At 46.8% G+C, this 26,488-nt stretch overlaps 1 protein-coding gene across 1 annotated transcript in view; it reads right to left on the bottom strand.

The window, feature by feature from the left end:
- The window catches only part of Ubx (ultrabithorax), a 108,109-nt gene extending 84,127 nt beyond the window's left edge, over positions 1-23,982 (bottom strand). Inside the window, exon 1 of the mRNA XM_076761916.1 lies at positions 23,304-23,982. Within this exon, the coding sequence (XP_076618031.1) occupies positions 23,304-23,982 (679 nt within the window). The remainder of the gene's footprint in view (positions 1-23,303) is intronic.
- Positions 23,983-26,488: the final 2,506 nt, after the last annotated feature.

The following is a 26,488-nucleotide window of genomic DNA, read 5'->3' on the forward strand; positions in this document are numbered from 1 at the left end:
TGCTTAATCGGTCCACCGGACGATAAGAGTTTCCACCGTAAAATTTCATTTCCCTCTTCTTCCCTCGTTCTCTCAATTTTTTTTTTTTTTTTTTTTTTTTATTTTACGTAACTTACATAAAAATTTAAACGCAATCCGTACTTGTACTACGGTCGGCGTACTTCGCGCGGAGGTAGAATTATGCAAAAATCGAGCGTATTCCGTCAGATTGAGGGGTAGGTTTAACCACACCTGCACGCAGAGCCAGACATACGATTAAATCCATGGGCATGGATAATGAGATGCGTGTTCGACTTTAAGTGGTGTGCCACAAGTGAGGAACCTCCGGCCAACCGGTCTGAATATCGCTCATGCCTACTAGGCTCACGGCCTTCGTCGCGTTCGCAAGGGAAAAGTGATGCGAAAACTCGGCGACGATCGACCGTCGCGAAATTTCGCCGCATTAATGCGCGGCTCCCCTTAATGGCCTGTTATTTCCCTTTAACGTTAAGTACGATATACGCTTCTCCTTTTACGGAACGCGCTTCGCTCGACACCGAGAACTTTTTCAATCGATCCGCTCGTAAATTTCGCGTCGATTCCCGGATACCGTGGTCCCCGACCGTCGACACGGCGAAGAGAAACTCGACTGATCGCGGAAAAGCTACGGGACCGATCCGTACGCTCGCCATGGATTCGAATTTAATGACGAACCAGGGAAAAAACGGGCAACGATCCCGAACGGCGTCGCGATCGATGGCTGCGGTCAGAGGAACAGGGTCCCGTGGGCCTGTAGCCCTATGGCCCACCGGAGAAAGGGTCGCACGGCCTAAAGAGTGGGGGCAAACCAGTGATGGACGGACTCCGCGCCACGGGATGGTTCTGCCGCGCCAATAACTTTCCGGGGCCGAAAATGGCATTCGAGCCGCTTGTTATTGATTCGAATTTAATAAACGACAGAAAAACGTATGTATGTAGAAAATAGAGTGGAAACTTTTTCCTAGCTTCGAAGGAAGGAGCTTTAGAGTTACGTGGACGTCTATACTTCTCTAGTTCAATGTTATTTGTGTTTTCCTATGTTAAGGAACACTTTCAACGGACACGCTCGCACGGCTCTTGACCCATAAAGCACTGAAACTCGTTTCTATAGAGGGAAGCCATAGAAAACGCGCCGAAGGCAGTCCGGGAGCACAGTGGGTCGAAAAACTGTTTCCCATGGCTGAACTTTGCACTCGAGCACGAAGATAGAGCGCGACTGTCTCGCGTCCGCGATGATTAGTGCACCCGAACGGAGCAATGATGGCGGAAAAATGTGATTAATTTATCAGGGACCGTCGACGGAACGGATGCGTCTCTCGTATCGAGGCGAACCGGGTCCCTCGTTCCTCCTCTTCCGACCTTGCCAACGACTAGCAATGATATAACTCCAATAATTTGTTCCGTCAAAAGAAGAAAGGAGGTATATAATAGGGATCGTGACCCGATGTAACGCGATACGTTGCTGGTTGCTGCGTCCGCTGTATTCCCGTGTACTCGCGCGCCTACTCCGTGAGTACATTAGATGCACGTCCACGCGTTTCGCAAGATCGCCGTCGTCTTCGAATTGTTAATGCACCAAACACTCGCTGCGCCAGCAACGGGGGATTTAGAAAAATTATTTGCTCGACGCTCGCGGACACGATGTAGGCAGAACAATGGTTCTATCGCTACCTTCGTTCATGTTGCTCCTTTTGACGATTCTATTGAATTGGAATCGTTTCCTCTCCGATCGAAACTGGAAACGCACTCGTACGCGAATGTCCGTTACTCCGATCTATCCGTAGCGTTAGGGTCTCCAAAATCTTCGACTCAAATTTTATTCCAGCACGTCGCTTCGTCAAACGCAGCAATTCCTTACGCCGATCGACAGAGTCGAAAGTCGTCGCGCGACAAAACATCCACCGGCCACTTCTCCCCCAGAGCCGATAAAAGACCAAATAGAAGGTGGCTTTATTAGCATACGATTGGCACCGTCCATCTTAATGCCCCTCCGCCGTGGCCCCCTTTCCCTTTCCGCGCATCTTTGTCCCCCGTGCGCGTATCTTCCAACAATGTTTATGCCCGTGTTTCTCCGATGTATCGGCTGTAAACGCGCACGCGCCTTCCTCCAACCGACTCTCCGAAGACGATCTTCCTACCAATTTCACTTTCCTTTATCGTCTCGTCCCATACGTAATGCGAATTACTTGAACAGGTCGAGCAACTTAAATGAAAATTTACACCCGAACAGATTCCGACTGTCACGCTTCAATAATCCCGAATCGATCCACCGTTGGCGCTTAAGAAACAACTTGTCCCGAATTGGGACGATTTCTACGTCGGTGGGAGTAAAATGTTAACGAAATACAAAAGAACGACTTTAAAATTCCCACAATTGCTCGCTCGTAGTTTCCGCATGGCGAATCGTTGCATCAGGAATTCCCAGAAAAGACTTCGCGACACAAAAATTGCGGGGAGCGGCGTTTTCGCGCGATTAGTCGCGGATATCGATGAAATTGAAACCTCGTTGTCTGGCCGGGCGCGTAAAAGCCCCCCGAAGATGTCTTATGCAGAAAGCGTCTTCCCGCGATCGAACGTGTTATTATTGTTCGCGCAGTTATCGTAATGATCGTCATTATTGTCATCGGGAGTATGGCTAAGACGTTCTTTTACAGTAACGAGTTTAGTTCTCCCAAGGCACGATCGAGAAGAATCTCGAGAACCCGGGCAGACGTGGCCCCAGGCCGAGTCATCGTTATTCAATAATCTCGCGGAGCAGTGCTCTTCGTTTTTACTTGATACAAAAGCTTGTTGATATTGTGGTTCTCAATGCATCTGTTCGGAGATGATTGTCATCCTCACAAAAAATACTTGTCGAGTAGTTCAAGAGTAAAACATCAGGATCAATGGATATGTAGATTCGCTCTTGAAAACCGCGACAAATATTTTGTTTGAAATTTGTATTATCCAAGTATGTTTAGGTGTACGTTTGAAAGACGGGGGGCGTGAACGTGCACGCGATACGATGGGTATACCGTGAACAACGTGGTGGGGATAACCAATCACTGGCCTTGAGCGAGTAGTTTTGTCCCAACTATAGTGCAGCGTTTAACTTCTGCTCTGTTAACACTGTAAACCATGTTCGAGTCAAAACGATTATATTTGTCTTTTGTGTAAGTTGAAACTAGGACACAATGGTGGTTCGAAATCCGCTTCTGACCACAGAGTGCCAGACAAATTTAGGTGAAGGCGATTATTCGACAAATTAATCCAAAAAGAAGAGTTCTTTGGATTGCAGATTAAACGTATTATGATTATTATGGAAGCTAAAGAGCGTGGTCTGACTAATAGGAGGAACGTTTGTAACAAGTGCGGAAGAATGAGTGTAGCAAACTTATAATGTGTAGAGAAACACGGTTGTAATTCCTTCGCAAAGAGACTCGAAACACGACCAAGAATTTATGATTTATTTTGCATTACTCGTCGCGCAAGATGTCACGGGAAAGTAATGCCTCGAGCCATAGGAGAGGAGTTATTAAAGCTGGAGATAAAAATCAATAAGAAGGGTATAGAAACTTTTTACAAAACATTCTACACCTACAGATACTATCCAACGCCGTGCATTATCATAATAACAGCGGTTTATTAATGCCGATGATCGAACGCGGCGATAACGCGGTAACTTAATTCTTCTTTGTTTTAATTATAATGCGTTCCGGGCACGGAATGGGCTCAACTTTTTATCGCTCGCGTAATCTGCGTTCATTCGCGACGATCGATCACCAAAGTCCCAAACGCGATTTGGTAGGGAATTATTGCTCGAAACGCGAAAATACGAGCGAACCTGCGTTTTTATTCGGCCGAAGAAAAACAACCGTTATTAATTCACGCTCTCTTCCGCTCTACACTCTTCATTAACTTTAACTCCCCGTCCTCCCTTTTCTTGTAGTAATTTCCATAGTCTCGTGCGAATATAATACGTTAAGATAGTCATCATCGGCTATTAATTTATCGCTCCTTACGTTCAGATCGAGGCGGATAGCGCCGGATCGCCGCGTACAGTCGCTGCGCGCGCTTTTCAGGAAGAGGATCCTCGATCGATTCGAACGGCCCGAACACGCTCGATTTCGTCCGGAATTTCAAGACTCCGGTGGACCCTCGAAAATCGATCAGGAAGTCCTGCTACGTCCTCGCAGTCTTCTCGTCTTATTTCAACCGAAGAATTCATTTGACGAATCAAGGTATTCTTCTTGTGGGAGAAATTGTTCGTCTTCGCTTTCGAGCCAAGATTTTATCTTTATCTGAAACTTCCAGTAACTTTCCCGCTTGATTCATTCGCATCGTTCGATGAGTTCGACTCGCGCGATGCTCTCAGGCCAAGAAATCTTCTCGAGAATGAAGTTGTAAATTTAAGAAACGCTTGGGCTATCAGAGAAGCTAGATTATAGCACCGTCTGTCGAAACCAACGGAAGCGTGACGACTGAACATGATTCGGTGTCGCGTCTTGCAGTGCTGCAAATTACTTGCCGCGATTTTCAAGGTCCGCGAAATGTTCGAGGGAAGGGGTAGTAATCCTAGTTTTTGCGAAGATCGGAGTCCGGATTCTTAGGTTCGCGCGATTTACGCTCGCTATTTCTCCTTCTACGATGAAGAAGAGCCACTGTCGGCAGTTTGTCCTGTCTTCCGCCACGCACTCTTTATTACCCCGTTCTTTCCCGCCTCTCTCGCGGCGAGCACCCGCGCGATTCTGTACAAGTTCAACACATTTAGGGGGTTATCGTATTATGTCGAGTCACGAACTCGTTATAGCACGGCAAGACGGATCGGTGCTATAAAACCACTTGGTTTCAGTTTAACCAAAGGGTGCACGATATAACTGGTTTACATTTCGCCGCCTTCCTTGCGGTCTCCCTGTCTCTCTTTCACTTTCCCGCGCTTCGCCCCGTTCTCCCCCATTACACGGGAAATTTTTTACGGAAACCATGCCGCCTCAAGTCTCTCTTCAAGATACGATCGCTCTTGCTACGGGTCCACGAAGCCTAGAAGGTATTAGGTCCGTGCTAAAGTTTCCGTCGTGCTCCGATCCAAGAATCTACTGGCAAATACTGTCGAAGGTAAATAGTCGAGAGTGGAACTAGCACTGATACCGAAAACCGATCCCTGCGGGGATAGTTCGCGCGTGAAATGACGAAAATCTAAAAGCAATACACTGAACTTATGCGTCTTGTTACTTTTCAGACAGAGAATGAAGAATATGTTAACGACTTAACCAACTTTTCTTCTACTAATTACGAACGCTATCCTCCATCAGTCTACGAAGAACTTATTTCTATTTAATAATGCAGTACATTTCGCACGAGCCATATTTTATCTATGACATTTATTTAATTTTTCTTTTTGTTCGGTGGTATAAATCACGTTTGTACGTGATGAGTAACGTAAGTCGTAAGAGAAAGATTGAATAAATTCTACTACTGATTTATCTGAGTGATGAATGAGCCTTTAATTAAAACATCCCTGGCTTGCAATAACAGATGTAAGCTTCTTATTTCTAAATATCTTTGTGTTCTTAACATCAGATAAACCGTACGGTCTGAGGTCTGTCAACGTCGCAGCAACGATTGTGCCAGGGCGGATATTTTAATGAATACACCGGAAACGGATCGATCAACTGGACTGAAAAATTACTTTCCACCCTCCTTAATGCGCATATAGTAACCGTAATAAGCAATAAATTAACGTACTTTAATTGATTATATGAAAAAAAATTCCCGAAAATGCAACTCTTCAGGCTATTACCGCGCTATCTCCCCTAAATCTAAACTTATTACATCGCTCTATATAACCATTACCCACATTTTATATTAATATAAACGTTTCATCGGAGGAAATAACACTCTGTAATCGATTCAACGACGAACGAGAAGGATTCGCCGGTGAAATCCTCTCGAGGAAACGGAGCAAAAACGTAGAGAAAAGCGTTAGCGATGGGGGCAAGAACCAGGAAGGAAGAAATATTGAATCGAAAAGGCACAGGGATACACGAAAACCGCGAAGAATTTCTGTGAGCGTCCCGCCGACGCCGCTGCGTCCCATCGAAACCGGCACTTTCGTTTCACGCAAATTTCAGAGTTTCACGAATAAATTGCTAGGCTGTTGGCCCGAGAGCCAAGCCACGCCGAATGGCGCGGACAGAGGACTACATTCACCCGGAGGAGGAACGGCCGCCGGACACTAACCAGTCGATCCACGTGCTTGTTATCACAGTAACGATATCGACAACGACGACGACGACGACGTCGACTCGCGGAGGAAGACGCACGCGCGCGTGTTCCGTGGCACGAACGCCGCGTGCGCGCGTGCAGAGACGCCAAGTCGAACGTCCGAGGGAACGTGGGAGACGACGCGCCGACGAAAGGTGTAATTTTAGTTACGGAGAGTAAGTAATGAGCGATCGACAGACTGAATACCAATCTCGATGTCCGCTGCTCCGCCGTATATTCGTCCAGGAACGCCGACGTCCGCCTCGAAAGCGGCCAAAGGCGATCCTACGGGCGCGTGCACCGAGATACGCGTCCTAGCCGACCAACGCGCCATTAAACTCGTTACGAATTTCAGTAGCTCGCGCGGGAACCGTCCCGATGGATCTGCAGATGGAATCGATCGTAGCAACGACCTCCCGACAGCAGAGCAGCTCCAATAGCCGCACGGACCAATAAACGACGCCGGAGTTTCTGTACAGTATCGTTCAACATTACATAAAGTCATAAAACAAAGTCACAACTAAGACGTATATTTGTACAAAGTATATTAATAACCTGGTCCTCGCTAATTTTATACTCTACTCGGGGTAGTCGATGCGTTCGAGTCTTTTCAACATTCCAGATGGTAGACCGAATATAGATGAAACGTTTCGAAGGTGCAAAGAATCGCAGACGAAACAGACTCGAGAAACGTGGTTGCGAGGAGACCGGCAACTATAATTTCAGTAAATGCTCGCGAGCGCCGCGAGTCGATGTACTGAATATTCCGTAACTTTGTCAATTTATGCAGCCGTCAATGTAATATTTCACGAACGCGTACTTCGTGTCTCGATAGCACGAGGAAACGCAAAAAGCGGAAAGAACCAACTATTTCTAAGTGGCCAGGCGAGCCCTTAAAGACAGTGGTTGGATCGACGATGGCCGTCCGACGGGAAACGTTCTCGAGGCGACTGAAATTTTCGCTTGGCCGTGTGTGTAATCGCGCAACGAGAAAACCGACCGAAACGCTATTACTGAAATTGAACGAGCAAAACCTGATGCAAGGTTAATCAATAAGTGGCGATTCTCGTTGAGGGAATGTCACGATCCGTCAAGAGGGATTTTCGTTCTCCTCGTCCAGCCGGACTGGTTTCCCTCTTCTAACCGGAGGGCCGTTCGTACTCGAGGAAATTGTTACTCGCAGGACGCACGAGAAATCCCTTTAGCTTAGCTCATACACGGCTAACGATAAGTATGGACTCGATAAGCGCGCGTAACGAGGATCCGGTGACGTTTTTCGTCGCTGTGATTCGGATCCACGGCGTTCGCGAAACCCGTTCCTCAGGGTCGCGCATGTGACGAACGCCGCACGCTTCCAACTGCAAACTCTCGCACGCCGTCAAGTTTCCTCCGTAAATCCCCGTGGGCGGGGCGTGAACGCGTTTGCGTTGATGCTGTCCAAGAATAGCGTTCAAAGTGTATCGAATTTGTACGATTCACCTCCGGCCGTTCCTCCCGCTCGCGCTCCTCTGATTACGATCGCGTTTGATATCTTCCTTTTGCCAAGGCGCGAGGGAGACTACGGGATCGAGTCGCTTCGAACACGCCGCACGTTATTGCGAGAACGGGAGAAACTCGGAACGCGATATCAGAATTTCGAGAATTCTCGCGTTCCTTCCTCTTGACGTGGCCATCTTCCACGGAATATTTCCACTTTGGTTCACTCCTCCCCGGGCAAACTGGATCGGGTCGAAACGTATGCACCGAATTTGTCGCGCGGTAATAAAAATCGACGAGCGGTAGATCTAGCCCGAGACAAAGTAGAATTTACGGCGTCGCGATCGTTCGAGGAAGCGCCCGGCGAGACGAGATATCGACGACGGATTGAGCCCGACTGGCCCGACGCCGGTCGACGCCAGAACCCGGAAGAGCAGGTCCCCGGGTTTCGTGGCGGGTCTAAAGAAGGTAAAAGGTAACAGTTATGTTCATTGTCGCGCGCGGCTCGACCGGACGTTTTATGACTGTTCCACGTAAAAAAAGAGGCTAACGGTCCCTGCTCCTCTCCGCGCTATAGAAGCCCTGTTTATTGGTTCGTGCTACGCTGGAGCGTATCAGGAAGCCTCGACGAGGGCTTAGTCCTCGTACCCGGAGCCGCTCTTCTGTGCAAAGTGTCCGTATCGGAGGACGAACGTGACTGCGCGACCGTTTGCCAGTTTTATTGCCGGTCGAGGCAAATTACGGCACTGTCCGAGACTTTCGCGTCTATTCTCCTGGCCCTTTTTGAGCCACGTTTTTTCCCCCCGCCCAGTCCCCAACGCAATAAATGTTGAACCAGGTCGCGTTAATAACGCACTGACTAACCGATGGGATCTTAATTTATCGCGTGAAAGTTTTTATTCTAAATCGTAAATACTTAGGAAATTTACCCTCCCTGATAAACGTTAACAAATAAAACGAATGTATACAACGTTAAATCGTTACTGTGTAAAACGAACGAATATAAGATATAGCAGGTGTTGGATAAGAGCATGTAAGAGTACTGTAATTTAAAATTGGGTCAAATAATTGAACCGAAGGTCGTATATTTTCGTAACAAAATTTGCAACGAAAAGCTATAAATTATTTCGACGTGGTTTACATTAACTGGACGTTTCCTGTCCACTTTTATGAGCCCTTAAATTCGTCGACCCTTTTTCGCCATCAGGCTGCATGTGACTGTACTCGCATTAATACCAGATTAACCCCTTGACGCTGACCTCCCTAACTCGTACGGACACCATATTTTTCGAGGTACGTCGTATAAAGTTTAATTCTCAAGGTAAGAGTTATTTTATATAGTCTAGCCTGTTATTATCTTGCGTGTAATAAGAGTAATAATATACATTTCGAGCGTGTTTTCCATAATAATATTACGTTACAAGGCAACCCCGAGCAATATTTTTCAACTTGCCGACGCCAAAGTCAGGCATGTAACATCGTGAAAGGGTAACTTCGACAAGAACGTATTATTTAAAAATTGCTTATAAACGATAACTTGGAACTTTCAGCGATTCAATAAAATCCAATAACACTCCGAAAAAGGAGCACGCTTTCAGGTAGACGACCGCTACAGGCTGTAATTCATAGCATAACCGAGAAGCAGGTATGTATTTCCTCGTCCAAAAATATGTCGAAAATGTAAAAGTTAATCTCAAAGTACAACAGGTTACAGAAATGAACACAAGCGGAAGTGAGACAAAAAATAAAATTACTGAAACATTTCTGGCCACACATTATATTTTCGGTAATGAATTTTTTTCTCAAAAGTGGGTAGGATTTTGGGGGTATGTCTATTCACCAAAAATTATTGCAATGGACCCCTGCAACTAAATATAATTTTTTTAGAACGATTTGAAATTTTTTTTTTTCGTCGAAAAATTTAGGCACCTACAGGCCCCTGTCGATTTTTCTTAAAAATTCGTTTTTCATTTTTAGTAATTTTGTTCGACGTTGTACAGAAAAGTTGTCACATACTCTTTTGTAGGTATCTATGAACTCTACTTCCCCTCAAAATTTCAATGAAATATATGCACTATTGTAGGAGTAATGGTCGTTTGAAAATTGGACTACATTTATGGGGGTTTTCTCACTCTACGAGATCAAGGACCAACTTTTCGAATATTTTTACGATTTGTACATATTCTCCACCAAAGTACGCGTAGTTTGCTTTTTTAAACATTAAAATCGTCCAATCGGTTCAGAAGTTATGACGTTTTAAAGATTCGCATGAAATTTCAGGGAACGATTTCTGGTCAGAAATTATATTTTCGGTCATGAATTTTTTTCTCGAAAGTGAGTAAGATTTCGAGGGTATGTCTATTCACCAAAAATGATTGTTATTGACCCCTCTAGCTAAAAATAATTTTTTTAGAACGATTTGAAATTTTTTAATTTTGTCGAAAAATTTCACACCTTCTCGAATTTTTTTCTCGAAAGTGAGTAGGATTTCGAGGGTATGTCTATTTACCAAAAATGATTGTTATTGACCCCTCTAGCTAAAAATAATTTTTTTAGAACGATTTGAAATTTTTTAATTTTGTCGAAAAATTTCACACCTTCTCGAATTTTTTTCTCGAAAGTGAGTAGGATTTCGAGGGTATGTCTAATTACCAAAAATTACTGTAATTGACCCACGGAACCAAAAATAATTTTTTTAGAATGCTTTGAAATTTTTTAATTTCGCCGAAAAATTTCCGTATCTTCTGTCGATTTTTCTTCAATATTCATTGTTGATTTTTAAGGAAACTCTCATTTCGAGAAAAATATTTATTAAAAAATCAAGTATAAGTAAAGTGATAGCTGAACTTCCATAAATTAATTAAACATACTTATTCTTATGCTACATATCAAAGTCTACGAACCCAGGCGCACAAATAAAATTCATGAATGCAATTCCGTGAGCGCCCGTATTATTGTGGTTATGTTCCCGGAACAATTCTGATACTCGAACCGATGTTAATACGTAAGGTTATGAACATTAGTTCCCATCTAGTCACGAAATTGCAGAATAGGCAAGTGATGCCGTCATATTAAGTATACTTGTTTCGTTAATACGAACGTCGGATAATTAACTAAGGTGCAGACATGTTTATTTTCAAACTTGTAATATTTTATTCATACCTCGAAACGTAAACTTAATAAATACTTTCCTGGAAACGAGGGCTTCGTTACAACAGTAAAACTCAAGCCTATGTCTAAACTATCACTCGTTTAGGGGCGGATATAAACGAGAAACGACGAGGGCAATCACCTCCCCCTAAATATATATATTATTCGTTTTATATTACACTTTACAATCGTTTGTATTCAGTTGTATACAAGAAAAATTGAACTAACGTAACCGTATAAATTATTTCAAAGAAAATAATTGTATGAATCTTTAAACACCTGAGACGTTACATTCGAGTATCTCTTCATCGCGGAACTTTGGAATTTTTCAAAACCTTTCCACGCGGTTCGAACGATAGATCACGTGAATTATGGGACGTTCCGGCGTCCCGTAATGGATTGCCGGGAATCGTTCCGAGTCTGTCCCATCAACGAAGAAATTAACAATACCGCTGAAGAAGCATCGACCGTGTTCGCTCGTCTCCGGAAACGGAATTTCTTCATCGGCGTTTCGATTTACGTTACAAGTAAATACGTCATAATGTCGGTGCGCGCGGCGACTGCTCTCCAGCGTAAAGCTCGCTGCGCGCAATATATAATACGCGGTTAGATGCAAGACTACTTTTAACCGCGGCCATAAATCAAACAACCGACTGCGTGTGTGCATTCCTAGAGAAAACCTGCTCCGAGTGGAAAAATAATCGCAGCCGCGCTCGAGATCTCGCCGGTTCTAATGAACCTTCGCCTCGTAAAACGAGAAACACTGTCGATTACGTTTCTGACCAACGATTTCCGGTCAAGGCGACTTCTTCGTCATTGGACGGACAAAGCGCCGATACCGTAGTACCTGCCGTCAAGCAAACGTTCGTCGCTGATCGCAAGTAGAACGTGAAAGAGAAAACCGACTCGGAATGAATTTAGAATAGCAACATAATTACCAAGATATTTTGGAAAGCAGATGTACAAACATTCCGAAGGAGAAATACAATTTAAAGGTGTATTGTCACGTTTACCTCTTTTTGTTATCACGATGAAGAATCATATATGAAAAATTAATTAGTATTATACCAAGCTGAGTGAAGAAGGGAAGAACGTAAACTGATTGCAAATGCAGTAGGATGATAGAGTTAATTTTGCTTGAATAAAATACTGTCACAATAACAATTTTCGTTTATGTACCAAGTGCAGAATGGACAAGTAAAAGAGTACAACCCTCGATGATCCGACTAAATAGGGGCGAGGGTTGGTTCGCATAATCGAGGGGTCAGAAAATCGGACGATTCGTTTGTATTATTACCTTGGGACAACAGGTAGATTGTAAATACAATATACAAACATTTCTTATTATCTCGATATTCTATAAAATTCGTGTTCACTATTCTATTCTACCTGTTTTCTACCTGTAATATATACTCGAATGTTTGCCGTAGTCGTATCAGTTCTTGATCAAACACTATTTGTCAGAAATTGCAGAGGCGGATCCAAGGGAGGAGCAATCGCCTCCCCCCTAAGAGTTATGACATCTTCAAAAAGTATGTTTGTTACTCGTTTCGCGCCTAAACGATGTTAAATATGTGCTTGTACAAATAAATAACTAATGTAAACTCGTTTATTTAGGCTAGTATCGAATGGAAATATTAATAAAGAAAATTCTAAAAATCCTCCCGTCTCCGAGCCTCCTAGCTACGATCCTGGAGAAAATATAGACTTCAACCTCGAGCAACTAGCGTCTACGATTTCGTAGATAAACATTCCACAGAAGTACATTGTGATTCGTTCTACGAAAAGCGTTTTAATAAGTTACTACCTAACGAGGATATGGAGTATTTTTTATTGGAAATTAAAGTCGTGTAAGGGCCTCCAAAAATGACTTTGAGGGCCTCTCGGACGATCCGAGCCTTGGGCTACGGTCCAATTAACCCATATATAGCTCCCCTCCTCTCTCTCTCTCTCTGGGCAAAAGGAAATCGAGCCCACTCGTTTGATCGATTCTTTCCGCGATTTGCATCGCGAGCGCGTTACACTTTCCAACGATCGTCGAACCTCGTGCTCGTCGAAATAGAGTTTAAGAGATCGCTGAACAAATGTTTGGAGCACATGCTCGGAAAAAGCACGCGCGTTCGTAGACGCGGAGCTATTATTACGATGTAGTAATGTGTACCGATCATTCCAATTCTACGGCATCCACCCTCCCTCCCCTCGTTTCATTCCAATCTACCACCACAATATATTAAAAATAAACGACGAGTAAAACTTGCTCGACTATGCAATTTGCTGCACCATCGCGATTCCCTTCCGAAATTCGAGATTCGTCGAAATCTGGATTCCCCGATCGCGGAACAAAGGCGCGAGAGCAAGCTCCGAAAAGGCACGCACGTCCCCTGATGGCACACAGCTATTATTACGGTGTTACGTGGAATTACCGACGCCACGATCTCGTCTGCATGCGCCTTCTTGTTACAAAATCTTCAAGGTCTGGCCGAACGATTCGCGCTTATCGCCGCGTTACGAGCAGGAAAACGGGACTACAATGTGGAACGAATCGGCGTGGAAAAGTATCGGCGAGAGAAAGAGAGAGAGGGGGGGAAGGTTGTGGGAGAGAGAGAGACGATCGTGGAGGGGAATACGGAAAAGGTGGGGCGTGGAGGAGCGAGCGAGAGAGGGAGAAAAATCGTGGCCGCGCCGAGAGCGACACCGGTTACAGTAGCCGTAAATTTCTCGAGCTAATGGTGCACAACAAACGCTTGTCCGTACCTAACCTCATAATGTCCGTTCACGCCGGCCTAATATCGTTTCCCGCCGTTTAATAAATACGTCGCGAAGGTAATACGTCATAACTTTTCCACGCGTCGCGATCTCGTGCAACGCGCGCGGCCGCCCGCACGAATACACGCGCGGTTATGAGAGAGAAACACGCCCGTACACGATGTATTGCGTTGATATTCGTCGAACGGTTACCGCGTAATGTCGCTGAGTTATACGGTTCTTAACCGAGACTCTTAATCGCGGGATAATGTTGTCGGTGCTCTTTCTCCGTCTTGCTCGGCCACCGATGCACGCAGTCTACGCATACCGATAAAACAAACGCGTAGACTCGCGCGCGCACGTGACGAATGCGTAATTTCGCCACGGACGAATGATCGTCGTACGTTTTTAGTGGCACAAAAAGGACGCCAAGATTAGAACTCCCCTCCCTCCGACCCCTCCTCCGTCACCACCCCCCACCCCCGCCGACGGCGCCATACGCCGTGTATAAAGTATTCATTGAGCATGAGTGCAGTGTCGATGAGCGTGATTCATGCATCTGGAATTCGGTGGCGCTCCGAGAAAATTAATTAAATTTCGTCGATCGGCCGGGGCGATTTCTCATGCGTCCCGACGCTCCGTTCCTTTTTCTCGCGGTGTCCCCGGGGCCAATGAAAACGCGCTCGTCGCGAATATTCATGGCGGACGAACGAAACGACAGCCGATCGTCGAATGCGTGTCTCTCTATTAACGTCCGAACAACGCGATTAACATGGCCGGCAGGTAATAACGGTTGTGCGCGGTTAGGCGCGGAGGGCGAGAGCCGCGGCCCCGAGAACCGTTTATGTACGACCGTTTAAAAAATGTGAGATCGAATCGTACATCATCGGACGCGTACGACGGGAAAGAGGCGGTAAAATTAAGAAATTTTCGTTCCGCGGCGAGGCCGCGCAGCGACGATCGAGCGATTATTTTAAAAGGTCAAGGGGTTTCAGGTGGATGAGTTATGCCCGTCGTCCTTTCCCACCCGCGTCGGCGGTCAATAGCTACGAAATAAATGGGTACGCAAACGTTTCGATTTAGTTCTCGCATAAAGCCGCGCGCGGTGACTTATGCCGCTCGACGCATAACAACTTTTGCGCGTGAAATCGACCGAATGAAGTAAAAAACGAGAAAGGAAACGGGCCGAACACGGTCGCGGGCAAATAAATATTAATCGCGGGCGTACCGTTGTCTTGGGCAAATATGAAAACAATTCGATGAGTAATGGGTAACGATCTGGAGGAAAATGGCGTCCCTCGGACCCGACAAACTTAAGTTCCTTCCTTGAGAATTAATTGTTCTAATTCCTTAGTTCTGCTACCTATGTATACAAATGAATTTCGCGATTTTGACGCCCAGTTCTCATCGGAGCTTATAAAAGTGTATCGGTGTCACTGGCAATTAGCCGATGCTCGATATTCATAACTTTCTTACGGTCGTGCCCCTTGGAATCGTTGAGACCTGACTGGAATGAAGAAGACAAGAGGCCGGTAGCGTAAGAGCATTGTGGCCGGGTCGCAGTCAGAGTGGCAGGTGCTGTATGTAATGGCCGGCCCATCCAGGCAGACGGTAGAGAGCTGTAGGCAGGTCTCCGGCCGCAAAAACTGTTGCGTGAGTTATGAACGTCCGAGTCTATTTGCAGTATCAACGGGCCCCTGATTACATCGACGCGTATTAATTGAATACAGGGCCAATCGCGGCGAGTGCACGTCGCGCAGATGGCGCTAGAACGCGGCAAAGAACGGCCGCGCGGAGGCGAAGAAACGGATCGAATATTCTCTCCGGACAGCGCGACATATTCTTTTCTCGTGGCCGGTTGATGGAAACGGTGCGATACAGCCGCCCGATGCGCCGCCGATCATCGATTTCAACGAGTTCCACGTAGACGACGGGGCATCGCGTCGAATCCCTAAGTAACAGCGCGATGGAAGATCAATGGAGAGAAGAAACGTTTAGCCAACCGATGTAGATTGTTGGTTTTATCGTGGGACAGACGATCGGTGGAACGTGTTCCTCGACGGTTTAATGAGCGCCTAATTAAAAAACATACTGCGTGTCGGGCGATTCTGTTAAACATCCTCGAGAATCGTCGACGTCCGTGGCCGGGGTATTCATTTTTTTTCGCGATCATTTTATCCCGATGCCACGGCCAGGCTTTCAGCAGCGAACGAATACTCGATATATACGAGGTACATCTTCATCTTCGAGCACGGGCGAGTATTCCGCAAAAACGTGAGCAGGAACACTTTTCGATTCAATTATTTTGCCTTGTACCCATCCTTCCTTGCGGCCATAGGTATACGTATCCTTTGTCTGCCGGTGTAGTCGTTCCGATCGTCGAGCACCTAAACACGTTCTTCGTGCCTACGAAGCGCGGCCGATCCAAAGTATGCATTATCTCAGCCCGGAGCAGCGAAATGGCAGTCTACTATATAGACCGAGCAAGAAGCCGAACCAATCAAAAGCGCGGCGTTTCTGCTGTCAGCAGCCTTGAAATCTCCGGTCGAGCCGATTTCCTCCCTGATTTAATTCCTCGTTTATCGTTTCGACGGGATTTCTCCCGTTTCCTCGTGGCCATATTTTCCCCGCCAGAACTCGTGTCCGCGGTGGCCGTCGATGACAATTTACCCGTCGGACAAGGGGGAAGCCGCACTCTGCTTTCGGAAACAATCTCAGAAACGCCGAGGCGTAATTGATAAATTGCCGCTAACGACAACGGTACACAGCGAGAGGATTAATCCTGGCCGCGAGGGCGATAACTCCTCCCGCATGAAATTTGCAAAACAGCGAGATAGCGTACGGCCCGTTGCCGGGTGTATAAAGGCGAGCTAGCGCGGCGCTCGTACATGCGAACAGCTCGTCCATCAAATTGAGAACCCTGATAGGCAGGCAGCCGGTACGCTGCCGGCCGAACGTGCGATCACCGCCTATGCCTCGCTTGCTCGCGCGCGTTACGCGCCGACTCACGTTCCACGGTTTCTTTTCCTTCTCTCACAGCTCGTAGGCACGAATAAACCATTCCTATTGTTTACCACTGGTGGACCACGTCTCGATAAAGACACGGACCTCGTCACTCTCGGACTCCATCGTCGCTTACGACCGAGAAACACGTGTAACGAGTATCATCTTTTCGATTTTAGCACGAGATACCGGCGCAACATCGCCGCGCTAATATCGCTTCGTTTATCTTGTAATCGTTCATCATCCTCGTGCTCTCGTTCGCGTGGAAACGTTTCTTCAAAATCTCCACTTCGAAGGACTTGATGATATACCGAGTACTCGGTAATTTAAAGCTCGGAGCGTAACAATCGCAATCCGAAAGATAAAAATGAATGCATGTAACAGCATTTAATTCGTTGATGTACTAATATGGGATCGATGAATTCTGTTCGTTGAATGGAGGTTTTACGGCGTTATATTACAGTGTACTCGATGCCCATTTGCATCTTCCTGTAAACACGATTATTGAACAGTTTGCCGCCTTTCAAGCATATGCAATAACCAATGTAAACGGATTTTTATGTGTTACGATAGCCACGAAGCAATGTTCAGCTGCAACTGGCAGTAGATCGTGTCGAATGTTTATTACAATTATTTTGCACACGTAAAACGCACTCTTAACATTGCTCTGCCGTTTGCCAATAGCGTGAAATAACATTACTCGTGTTTACGAGTGGCGGTCGAGTTGTTGGCAGAAAAACGTGAGACAGGATGTAAGTGATTCCGCCGATCAGAAATTACACTTTCATGCGGTGAATCCCCAACACCCGTGATTAGTACCTTCAAGGTTTTCGCGTTATAACGCATCGAAAGTATAAAAATTGATTGACGATACTCGGTTGCGGTGAAATTATGCGGCGGGGTTTATGCAAATTGCAAATATCCCGATACATTTTGATCGATCTTTACAATTAGTTTTAATGACACGGTTCTTCAGCAATTTATCTCACTGTGTCGGCCTGGATACACCACTTTTTACAACAATACGTCCTCCTTGTCCCCGTTAACGAGCATAAATTGAAAATCAATTGACAAAATGGTGCGTAATAAGGCCATAATTTTTTCAAATATGTACCATTAGAAATATCGAACTACTTATCTAGAACATTTCCCTTTATATCGGAGTGATCGACTGTTCTGGTAACATAAAAACTGGTAGTACTAGTCATCAAAATGAATGTCACCCTTTTCCATAACCAATTTGAGCCACGGGTCTAATTTTTATTGATTACGATCTTGTTCGCCACATCATAACATTTCCAACTAAAGACTGTCTATACAAGAATTTTGTTATGAAATAAAACACCATCGGTGTGGTGTATATGCGAGAATGGTCACTCGTGGGAACCGGTGTATAAACGCGTACGTAACAGGTGGTGGCAAACGCGTTAAAAAGCGGGTACCGCACATTTTGTGACCCTAACGTTTCGTCAGCAGCATGCATTATGTCGATCAACTTCCAAAGAAAAGAAAACAATTCACAGCGTCTCGCAAAACAGATGACGGAAGACGTTTCGTATAGTATTCGAGGAATTCGGTGCGTAAGTAGCAGGAAGACCGATCAAATGTGATGGGGCACATAACTTTTCGAGGCCCGAATGTTTTTCGAGCGAACAGTACGCAGAAGCGGCGGGCGTGGAGAAGGGAAAAGGGCGTAGTAAGTCATACGGAGAGGCTCGTACGTCATCCTCCATCCGGGCCAACGGAGCAACACATGGAAAGGGTCTGTGGATCCTTCATGCACGATGAACGCACCTACCTACTTGGGTTGCCTCTTTAGGTCGTGGTGCGGTGGTGTTCGCGCACTGACACACGCGCGCTCATACACGCACACACTTCGAGACTCACTCGTACACCTCTATAGGTAGTAGAGGCTGAACCACTTGGTCACGGGCGTGCAACACGCACGCCTATATTCAACGCAACTCCGCCACGAACCAATCTTTTCAATTTTCCGATTGTAAATTGGCGCCTTAAATGGTTCGTAAAAACGTCGTGGGGATTACGCAACGAAAACAGCACGGTCAGAAACTGGGATCGGACATCAAGATAGAAAGTACACTCGGCCATGTTCGTCAGCCATTAAGGTATGCCTCCAAAGCGCCGAAGTACACCTTCGGGTGCGTGCTACGAGCCGCACGATTGATCGATAAATATTTTTCAGAATCTCATCGTGTAACGAAACCGATCGGAATAATGGACGACGAGGGGGGAAACGAGGGCGGAAATCGTGGCGAAAAAAATGCGTAAATGTATAATTTACGAGACAATCCCTGTAGACGGTTGCTGGTAATTAGAAGCTCGCGTGAAACGAATCAGTAAAAAAACGCCAGCCCATAAATGATTTGTACAATGAACTTGCCCGTGTTCTGTTCCAGCGAAACATTCCTACCACACACGAAGGAGGGACGCGGAACGATCTTGGTCGATACACACGAAGATATGTGCTCTGTATTACCGACGAGCCCTCGCAGCGACGATAGCGGTAAGCGTGGAGGCACATAAGGAGGAGGGGTAAACGAGCCGAGCCACGATTTCGTCGTCGTAAACGTCAACGTTACGGTTACAGCGTTGTTCCTAGCTGGTTTATATTGAACGAGGTTGCTCCCCGAGGTACGTAACACCTACTGGCAACCGTCGTATCGTGGAGTAGCACCATACTCGTTTCCAACTCGAGAGAGTGGCGGGAGAGACCACGTGGCTTTTACGCGGGAACCTCCGCCGCTTCGGAACAAGAGTTCAAGGTTTGTTAGCTCTATCCTTTCGTACACAGCGCCGGGGCTAGACGAGCCGCCCAATAAAGATCGCCGTAACGATGCGATATCGACGCACGTAAATCAAAAAAGGAACAAGAAAACACGCCTGGGTCGTTAAAATTCCAACACGTACTTCGCATTTTTCTAATCAATTTAGGGACTTTGTTAGCTGCGGAGAAAGTATCAAACGCGGAGTAGTCTTGAATTACTAAACGATTCTTTTCATTTAACATTCACGATCAATTTCTTTGCTAACACAGTTTTGTGATCGATTGATGGGGCTCAATTTAGGTGTAACAAAATCCTCCCAATAGGTAAATTTCGCGACAGAATAGGGTCGAGTTCTTTAAGCGATTGAACGTCGCTTTTTTCTCAACGTTGTGAGACAGGTTAACGCGAAACAAGAATTAACATTCTGAGGAAAGCCACGGGGAAACGAGGTACTTTCGCAGGAATAAATGAACCACGGGGTGTAGAGATAGTATTCGAAGCTCCGTCTTCACGCCCTCTAATTACCCCATAGACGCAGCGGACCCTTCAATGAGGGGCCATAAATTTCGCTCGCGTTTGAAAACAGCCCCGAAAGTGATACGGCACGGCATAAAAGCCTTTTGTGAACCGGACGATGCGTCTTGAAAATTACCCGCTAGTACGGGAAGGAATTCGATAAAACTAACCAACCGCTCGATCATCCGCGGGACAGTCGTGGTGTACGCGCGTTGGCAACCCGTCGATGTTATCTAAATAAATGTCTATTCAAATAAAACTGCGCGTATCTATAACGATTCATTACACTCTCGATGGCATTATATTACTTCATTACCGAACATTAACGGAGGAGACATTTACATCTGAAAACGGTGGCGATACCGACGCTACGCTGCCGTCATAAATCACAATGAATTTCAACCGCGTGTTCTCTTTGATGTTTATCACAGCAATGATACAAATGCATTCCGCGTAATCAAGTTTCTTCGACGATCGTGCTCGTACGCATGCGTATTCGCCCGTTAATGTGTCTCGAGATCGTGTTCCCGTAACACCGATCTGCAATAAAACGAACTTAATGATACCGTGTCTATCGCTCGCTGATTTGTGCGATTTGGGCGGCATAATCGCTACCGCAATCACTTATTGCACACTTAGCAAAGACGTTAACGTAAATACTGTTACAAGTGTAATAAATCATATTATAGATACAGCGTGGCGTTTATTATTTCCGATAACGATTAAAAACAAATTCGCATACCGGAATAATCCGAGACGGAACGAAGTTCTCCCACGATTAAAACGATTACGTTAGGAATATGTAGGATTTCAAACTAGCGTAACATATAGAAATGGATTATTTATACGTCGATTGAAGTTTAAAAACCATTGGAATATATTTTCCAGATCGTACGTATCCATAAATAAACGAGTCTGTTTTTGGTAATCACAGCTTTCAGAAGTATAAGATTGGAGTATCGTATGAGTAAGCGAAGTATACATTTTATCGAGGTACGAGGACGGTGAACTTTTTCTCGCTCTAAACATTATAAATCGTTGTTTATCATCTGTACCGACCTCGTGTTTTTACGGTGCAAGCTATACACGCGCTGGTAGTAGTAACAGTGTCTCGACGGATTGGTTCTCCGCGTGCATGACGATAAAACCAAATTATTTATTATAGGCCAGTGCAACGAATGCCGGTATACACGTTGATGGCTCTATATTTACCCGCAGACTTTAATCTACGATGAAATAATCCATAATCCTGTATCAATAAATTTTCCTACGCGCGTGTATCGCTTGTACTAGCAACACTGAAGAGCACTTGCCGGCGCGAGTGCGAAATGAGTCAACGACTTTCGATCCGCGAAGCACATAGAACCTGTTCCACGAGAGCGCAAGCCGATCAATTGCCTTTTCCCGTTCCTACGATTCCTCCTACGATCGCCGCATTCCGCCGCATCGTCGACACGATTTGCAACTCATAATCGAAACGATTATATCTTCCGTTTCTCTGGCAAACACCAGGGAAATGCAAAACCACTTTCCCCTCGATCCAACTAGCCTGTTCATTGATTGTAAATCTGTTTCAGATGCTGAATGAAAGACCAAAGAAGTTGATTAAGGAATATGGGATCTTTTTGCCCGATCGAAACGCGGGCATCCAGAAGTAGTGTTAAACGAGACAAGAACACCGCGCCTTCTGAATATTAAATTCTCTCTCGGCGATGGGATTTAGTATTTATAGAAGACGTAAAGAATAAAGGTTCGTTCAATAAAATCCCGTTTCTTCTTGTCTTTGAATAAGCACGCGCCTACGTCACGAAAGCTCATAAAATAATCCCTACACCCTTGTATGCATAAAGGGAGAGGACCTCGCGTGGTCGAGCAGGAAGAAAAAATATAGGCGGGCCTCAAACCGGACTGTAGGGCGCGAGAAGGAGGCTAGAGAAAGAAGCTCGCGGGAGCGAGCGAAACGGGACCAGGCAGAAAAAGGATCGAGGAACCAAGACGAAGAGTCTAAGGATCCAGCGGAGTTGGTAGAAAAGAGACGGCGATCGAAAAGCGAGAAAGAACTTGAGAGAAGTCCCAGTGATTATATATCTACCTACGACAAAGCGAGAGGCTACTAGGGATCCTCTTCACCGGGAGGGACAAAGACATCGCTAGAAACAGCTGACTACCGGAATTCGGGGTTCCGGAGGGGTGAGTACGACGAGGAAGGCACTTGAACCCCAATTGGACGAGGGCTTCCCCATTATACTCGACGTACCCAACGATTTTACACGCACTTGACTCCATTCTACCTATCCACCAGACGTAACTTTATCGCGCTCCACGACCGATTTTCCACGATTTGACGTTTACAACGTAAGGACATAAACTTTGGATATGTGAAACCGAATCGTTCGATCGACAACGAGGCTCTGGCGCCCTCCTTTTTAAACTAGAAGAATTTTAAACGGACATAAGTAACGAGCAACAAATGTCTTTCTACTTTGAACGTCCCACGTATTAGTCGCCTAACTTCGTAACATAAAGCTAAGAAGTAGGAAGAGGTTCTTTTAGCAAGACGGTTCCTCTCGATTTTAAAATAGAGACCATGTTATTTTTCAACGACGGCTGGCAAACGCGGCGCTCAAAAGAAGTATACAGAGTCACGTGCGCATATTAATGATAACTCGAGGTGTCACTTTGCACGTCGCTTTCACACGAGCGGGTTAGTTATTAACAACCCCCGGCAGGCAGGCAGGCGGACACGCACGCAGTGCATTCATTCGCGCAGAAGGCAACGGAATATTTTTAGTCCACCGGAGACTATAAATCCGTTATCTCGGCTACGCTTCATGACGGATACGTCGTATTTCAATCGACGCACAAATAGAGTCAGCCAAAAAAAAATTACTACGACCAGTTTCGACCTTACATTCGACGATTGTATACAACGTGTCTTCCATTTTTCAGAGTGGAACCAGCGGAGGGAATGATTTGTTTCGATCCCTCCGCGAACGCGGAGGCGAAACATCGAGTTTCCCCGTTAAATCCCCATCGATCTCTCGTTAAATATAGTGGAATTTGAAACGAATATGCAAAGTACACGATGGGAGAAACAAAAAATTCGATCAACGTGCATCTTTCACGTAATTCGAGCGTTGACCGTGAAACATTGAACACGATTTAGTCTGACCGAAGACAGCCCGAGTAAACTCGATCCACCACGCCTTTCCCGACCACGTGGCCTTACTCTACCGACTGGTGCTCTCTCCCCTAAGCACTCGTGTCGCTTCTATATTTCATCACGGCTGTTATGATAATCGTTGCGCGACAAAGACAGAGAGACCGTTCCAGAGAGAGAGAACGATCTTATGAATGTAAACTCACCTGCTATAGCCATCCAGGGGTAGAAGGTATGGTTCGCGGTGGCTTGCTGATGTAGTTGCGTGGCAACCGGTTGGCTCGCGGACGAGTTCAGACTGCAGGTGTTCCAGGACGACGTGAGGGACCTCGAGGAACTGTTGTTACCAGGACTCGATGCCGGATCACCGCCTACGAGACCACCATAGCTACCAACCCTCGTGCCTTCTGGGGTACACGCGGAAGGACGTACGACCGAATTGCTCTGGCTGTTAGCCCCCGAGGTCGCTGACTGCCAAACGTCCTTGACAGCCGCGGCTGCCATCACGGCGGCGTAACCATTCTGATGAGCCGCTGCTTGATCCTGTTGCTTGCAATCTTTCGTTGTTGTGGTCGAGTAAGAGGACGTGGTGTGACCAGTCGCCTCGGGTGTCGTTGAATAGAGCTTGCAAGCCGTAGCGACGCTCGCGTCGTACGGCGAGTCCTGCGGTGGCCTCGTGTTGGTACCACCGCCAGGATGTATTCCCAACGAAGACGAGGTGTGATGATGATGTTGCGTGGATGCGTAAGGTGACATTCCCAGGCCAAGAGGGAAACTTCGATAGGCAGCTGCTGTAGCTGGATCGTGATGCTGACTGGCAGCCCCTGCCTGATGGTGGTGGCTTCCGTAGAAGCCACCCGCAGTCTGCTCAAAATACGAGTTCATTATCCCGGGTATTTTGAATCACTTGCACTGAAACACCGGCACTCGAGGATAACCAAAGCGTACAAAGGAAGCAACCACCTCCGTAGAGAACTGTTCGTTGCTTCGAATAAAGGCGTCGAGCACACGCGGCTAGTCGACCGATACTAGTCCATGCTCCGACCCGATTTATTTCGGGTTAGGTCCGATCGTTCCACGGGAGACGATTACTGTTTTCTGTTCCGTGTTCAGCTGATTGGCGCCAAAAGGCGAGTGGCAGACGCCTCGCGTCTCGTGAACCGATACGCTGTTTGACGCGAGCGGCGACAGGTGACAGAGTCGACGAGGGACGAGCAAATGGGCATTAAACCGCTTTTAAGAGGTCATAAAAGTCATCGGTAGGTAGGTAGGTATAGAGCGGCGGCTTGCACCCAGAGTGTCAATGTCAGTAGGCCGTGGGATTGTAATTTAGAATGGGACTCATGGCAGCGGCGGGGGCTGACTTTTATGGGTTTGTTATGGTTACAGCTACTGGCAAGAGTATAAACCGGCGGTCTAGGCGGTGGAAAACAGGCGATGATCGTTAAATCGTTACGACGCAATAAACCGGGGTAATAAGACGGGCTATAAAACTGCCTGTGTGGATCTGTACCGCGTGCGCGCCCGTCGACGGTTCGGTCGGCCGGCACGCGACGATCTCTCCCTCGCGAACACCTCCCTCTTTCTCTCTATCGTTTCAAAATGTATGTATGATTTGTGATCGGTCAGGCCCGGGGCCCCGTATCGGAAAGTCGGTCGATGCTTTAAAGGGACCAAAGCAACCGCTGACTCTGTCCGCACTGCACACTAGCACTAGTCGAAATGTGACTTCGCTGATGACTGTGAGAGGTTCAGTACGAAGCGACGTACGAAGGGGATCGTAACGAACCACGGTATGCCAGTGCGGTGGTCCACGGCACACTACCGCTTTTCTCGCGCCCCGTGTACCGCCACTCTGTACCGTCCTCTGTCTCTTGCTCGCTCGTTCGCCTCCTTTCGCCTCTCTGTTTCACCATCAGCTTCTCCTGCTTCCACCACCGACTTTCCTCCTCGCTCTCTCCTTTCTGACCGCTCCTTCTCGCTCTCGCGCGCACACTCTTCCACGGTGTACTATGTGCCGACGAGGACCGCGCACCGCTGCTTTTCCTCCTTGTCTTTCACGGGTCGTCCCCCTCTCCAATACGATAACCGACTTCTCTCGCTTGCTCCGTCGTCGCTCTTCTTCCCCTCCCCCGCATACGACGCCCCCTCCACGCTAGCTCTCTCGCCCTCTCATTCCATCTCGCTCCACCTCTCGACGCCGCGGCGCGATTCGTCTCGCCTCTTCTATGCTCTTCGACAGAACACTCGCTCTTTCTTTCTCTCGATTGGACACTCCACAGCGCCCCCTGTCGAGCGCTCGAGCAACTCAACGACGTGCCGCGAGATTAAATTCGTGATCGCCGCTTCGAAACGTGCAGCGCCTCTCGCATTCGAAACACTACTGTAGATAAGACGTTCGAGACTAACCTAAGAAGGTCGGGAACGATCGAGGGATAGAAAAAGAATCGTTCGAATAGAAGACTGGAAGAGACGGGGAAAAACGAAAAGAGGCAAGACCACGCGCGTTAGAGTAAGGTTCAAGATGCGGTGAAGAAACAGAGAAAGGGAAAGAGAAACGAAGAGGGAGCGAGAAAGAGTAAGACGCGGAATTACGGCAGCTAAGAGGGAGACGAGAAGTACGAGGCCGCGGCGACCACCGGGAGCAGAGGGGGGAAGAAAACAGGGTGCCAAGGGAGGAGGTTATGCTTAAGGACCAATCAGAATTGAATTCGTCACAAGTACCGCGCCAGCACAGCACGAAAATTCCTACGCCATGTGAAAGTAGTTCCAAGTTGGAACGACGCCCATGACCGGCTAGGCGCCGCCCCGCGTTACCCCCACCAAGTGGTAACGCGCGAGCAGCCGCGGATACAGACACGTCGACCGCCGTGCGGTAGAGCGAAAGCTGCACGCCACACGCGCGTCACGCAACCTTTCCTCTCCTCTCCTCTTTGCTCCGCGCTCGACGGCCCCGCTCGTGGGGATACGTGCACCGCCACCTCTGAGTTTCATGGGGAACTAACGCTGCCAGATCCATTCAGACGTTCAAACGACCAACATCAACGAGGCACCTTGCGATTATCGTTATTGGCGAAAGCGGTCTCGCGAATTGACTCTTACATGCGATCGTTTGATCGACAAGCGGTAGAAAAAGAAGGAGTAGATATAAACGCATATACAGAAAGCAAACGTTTCGTACGCGGAAAACAAGTTTCGTGCCTTCGATTCAGACACAACCGGTCCGATGTTGCACAGAGCCTGTCCAAGGCGTTCGATGACGACGCGATTGCCAGTACGAACGACAGGAATGTTATCATAAACGTCTTTTACGAGATACTTCGGCGTTTTACGGACCAATTAGACTACAGCCGTACAATTAAAACGCCGTAAAAGTGGGCCTCGTGAGGCA

The sequence above is a fragment of the Colletes latitarsis genome, chromosome 3 (assembly GCF_051014445.1).
Source record: "Colletes latitarsis isolate SP2378_abdomen chromosome 3, iyColLati1, whole genome shotgun sequence".
NCBI lineage: Eukaryota > Metazoa > Arthropoda > Insecta > Hymenoptera > Colletidae > Colletes > Colletes latitarsis.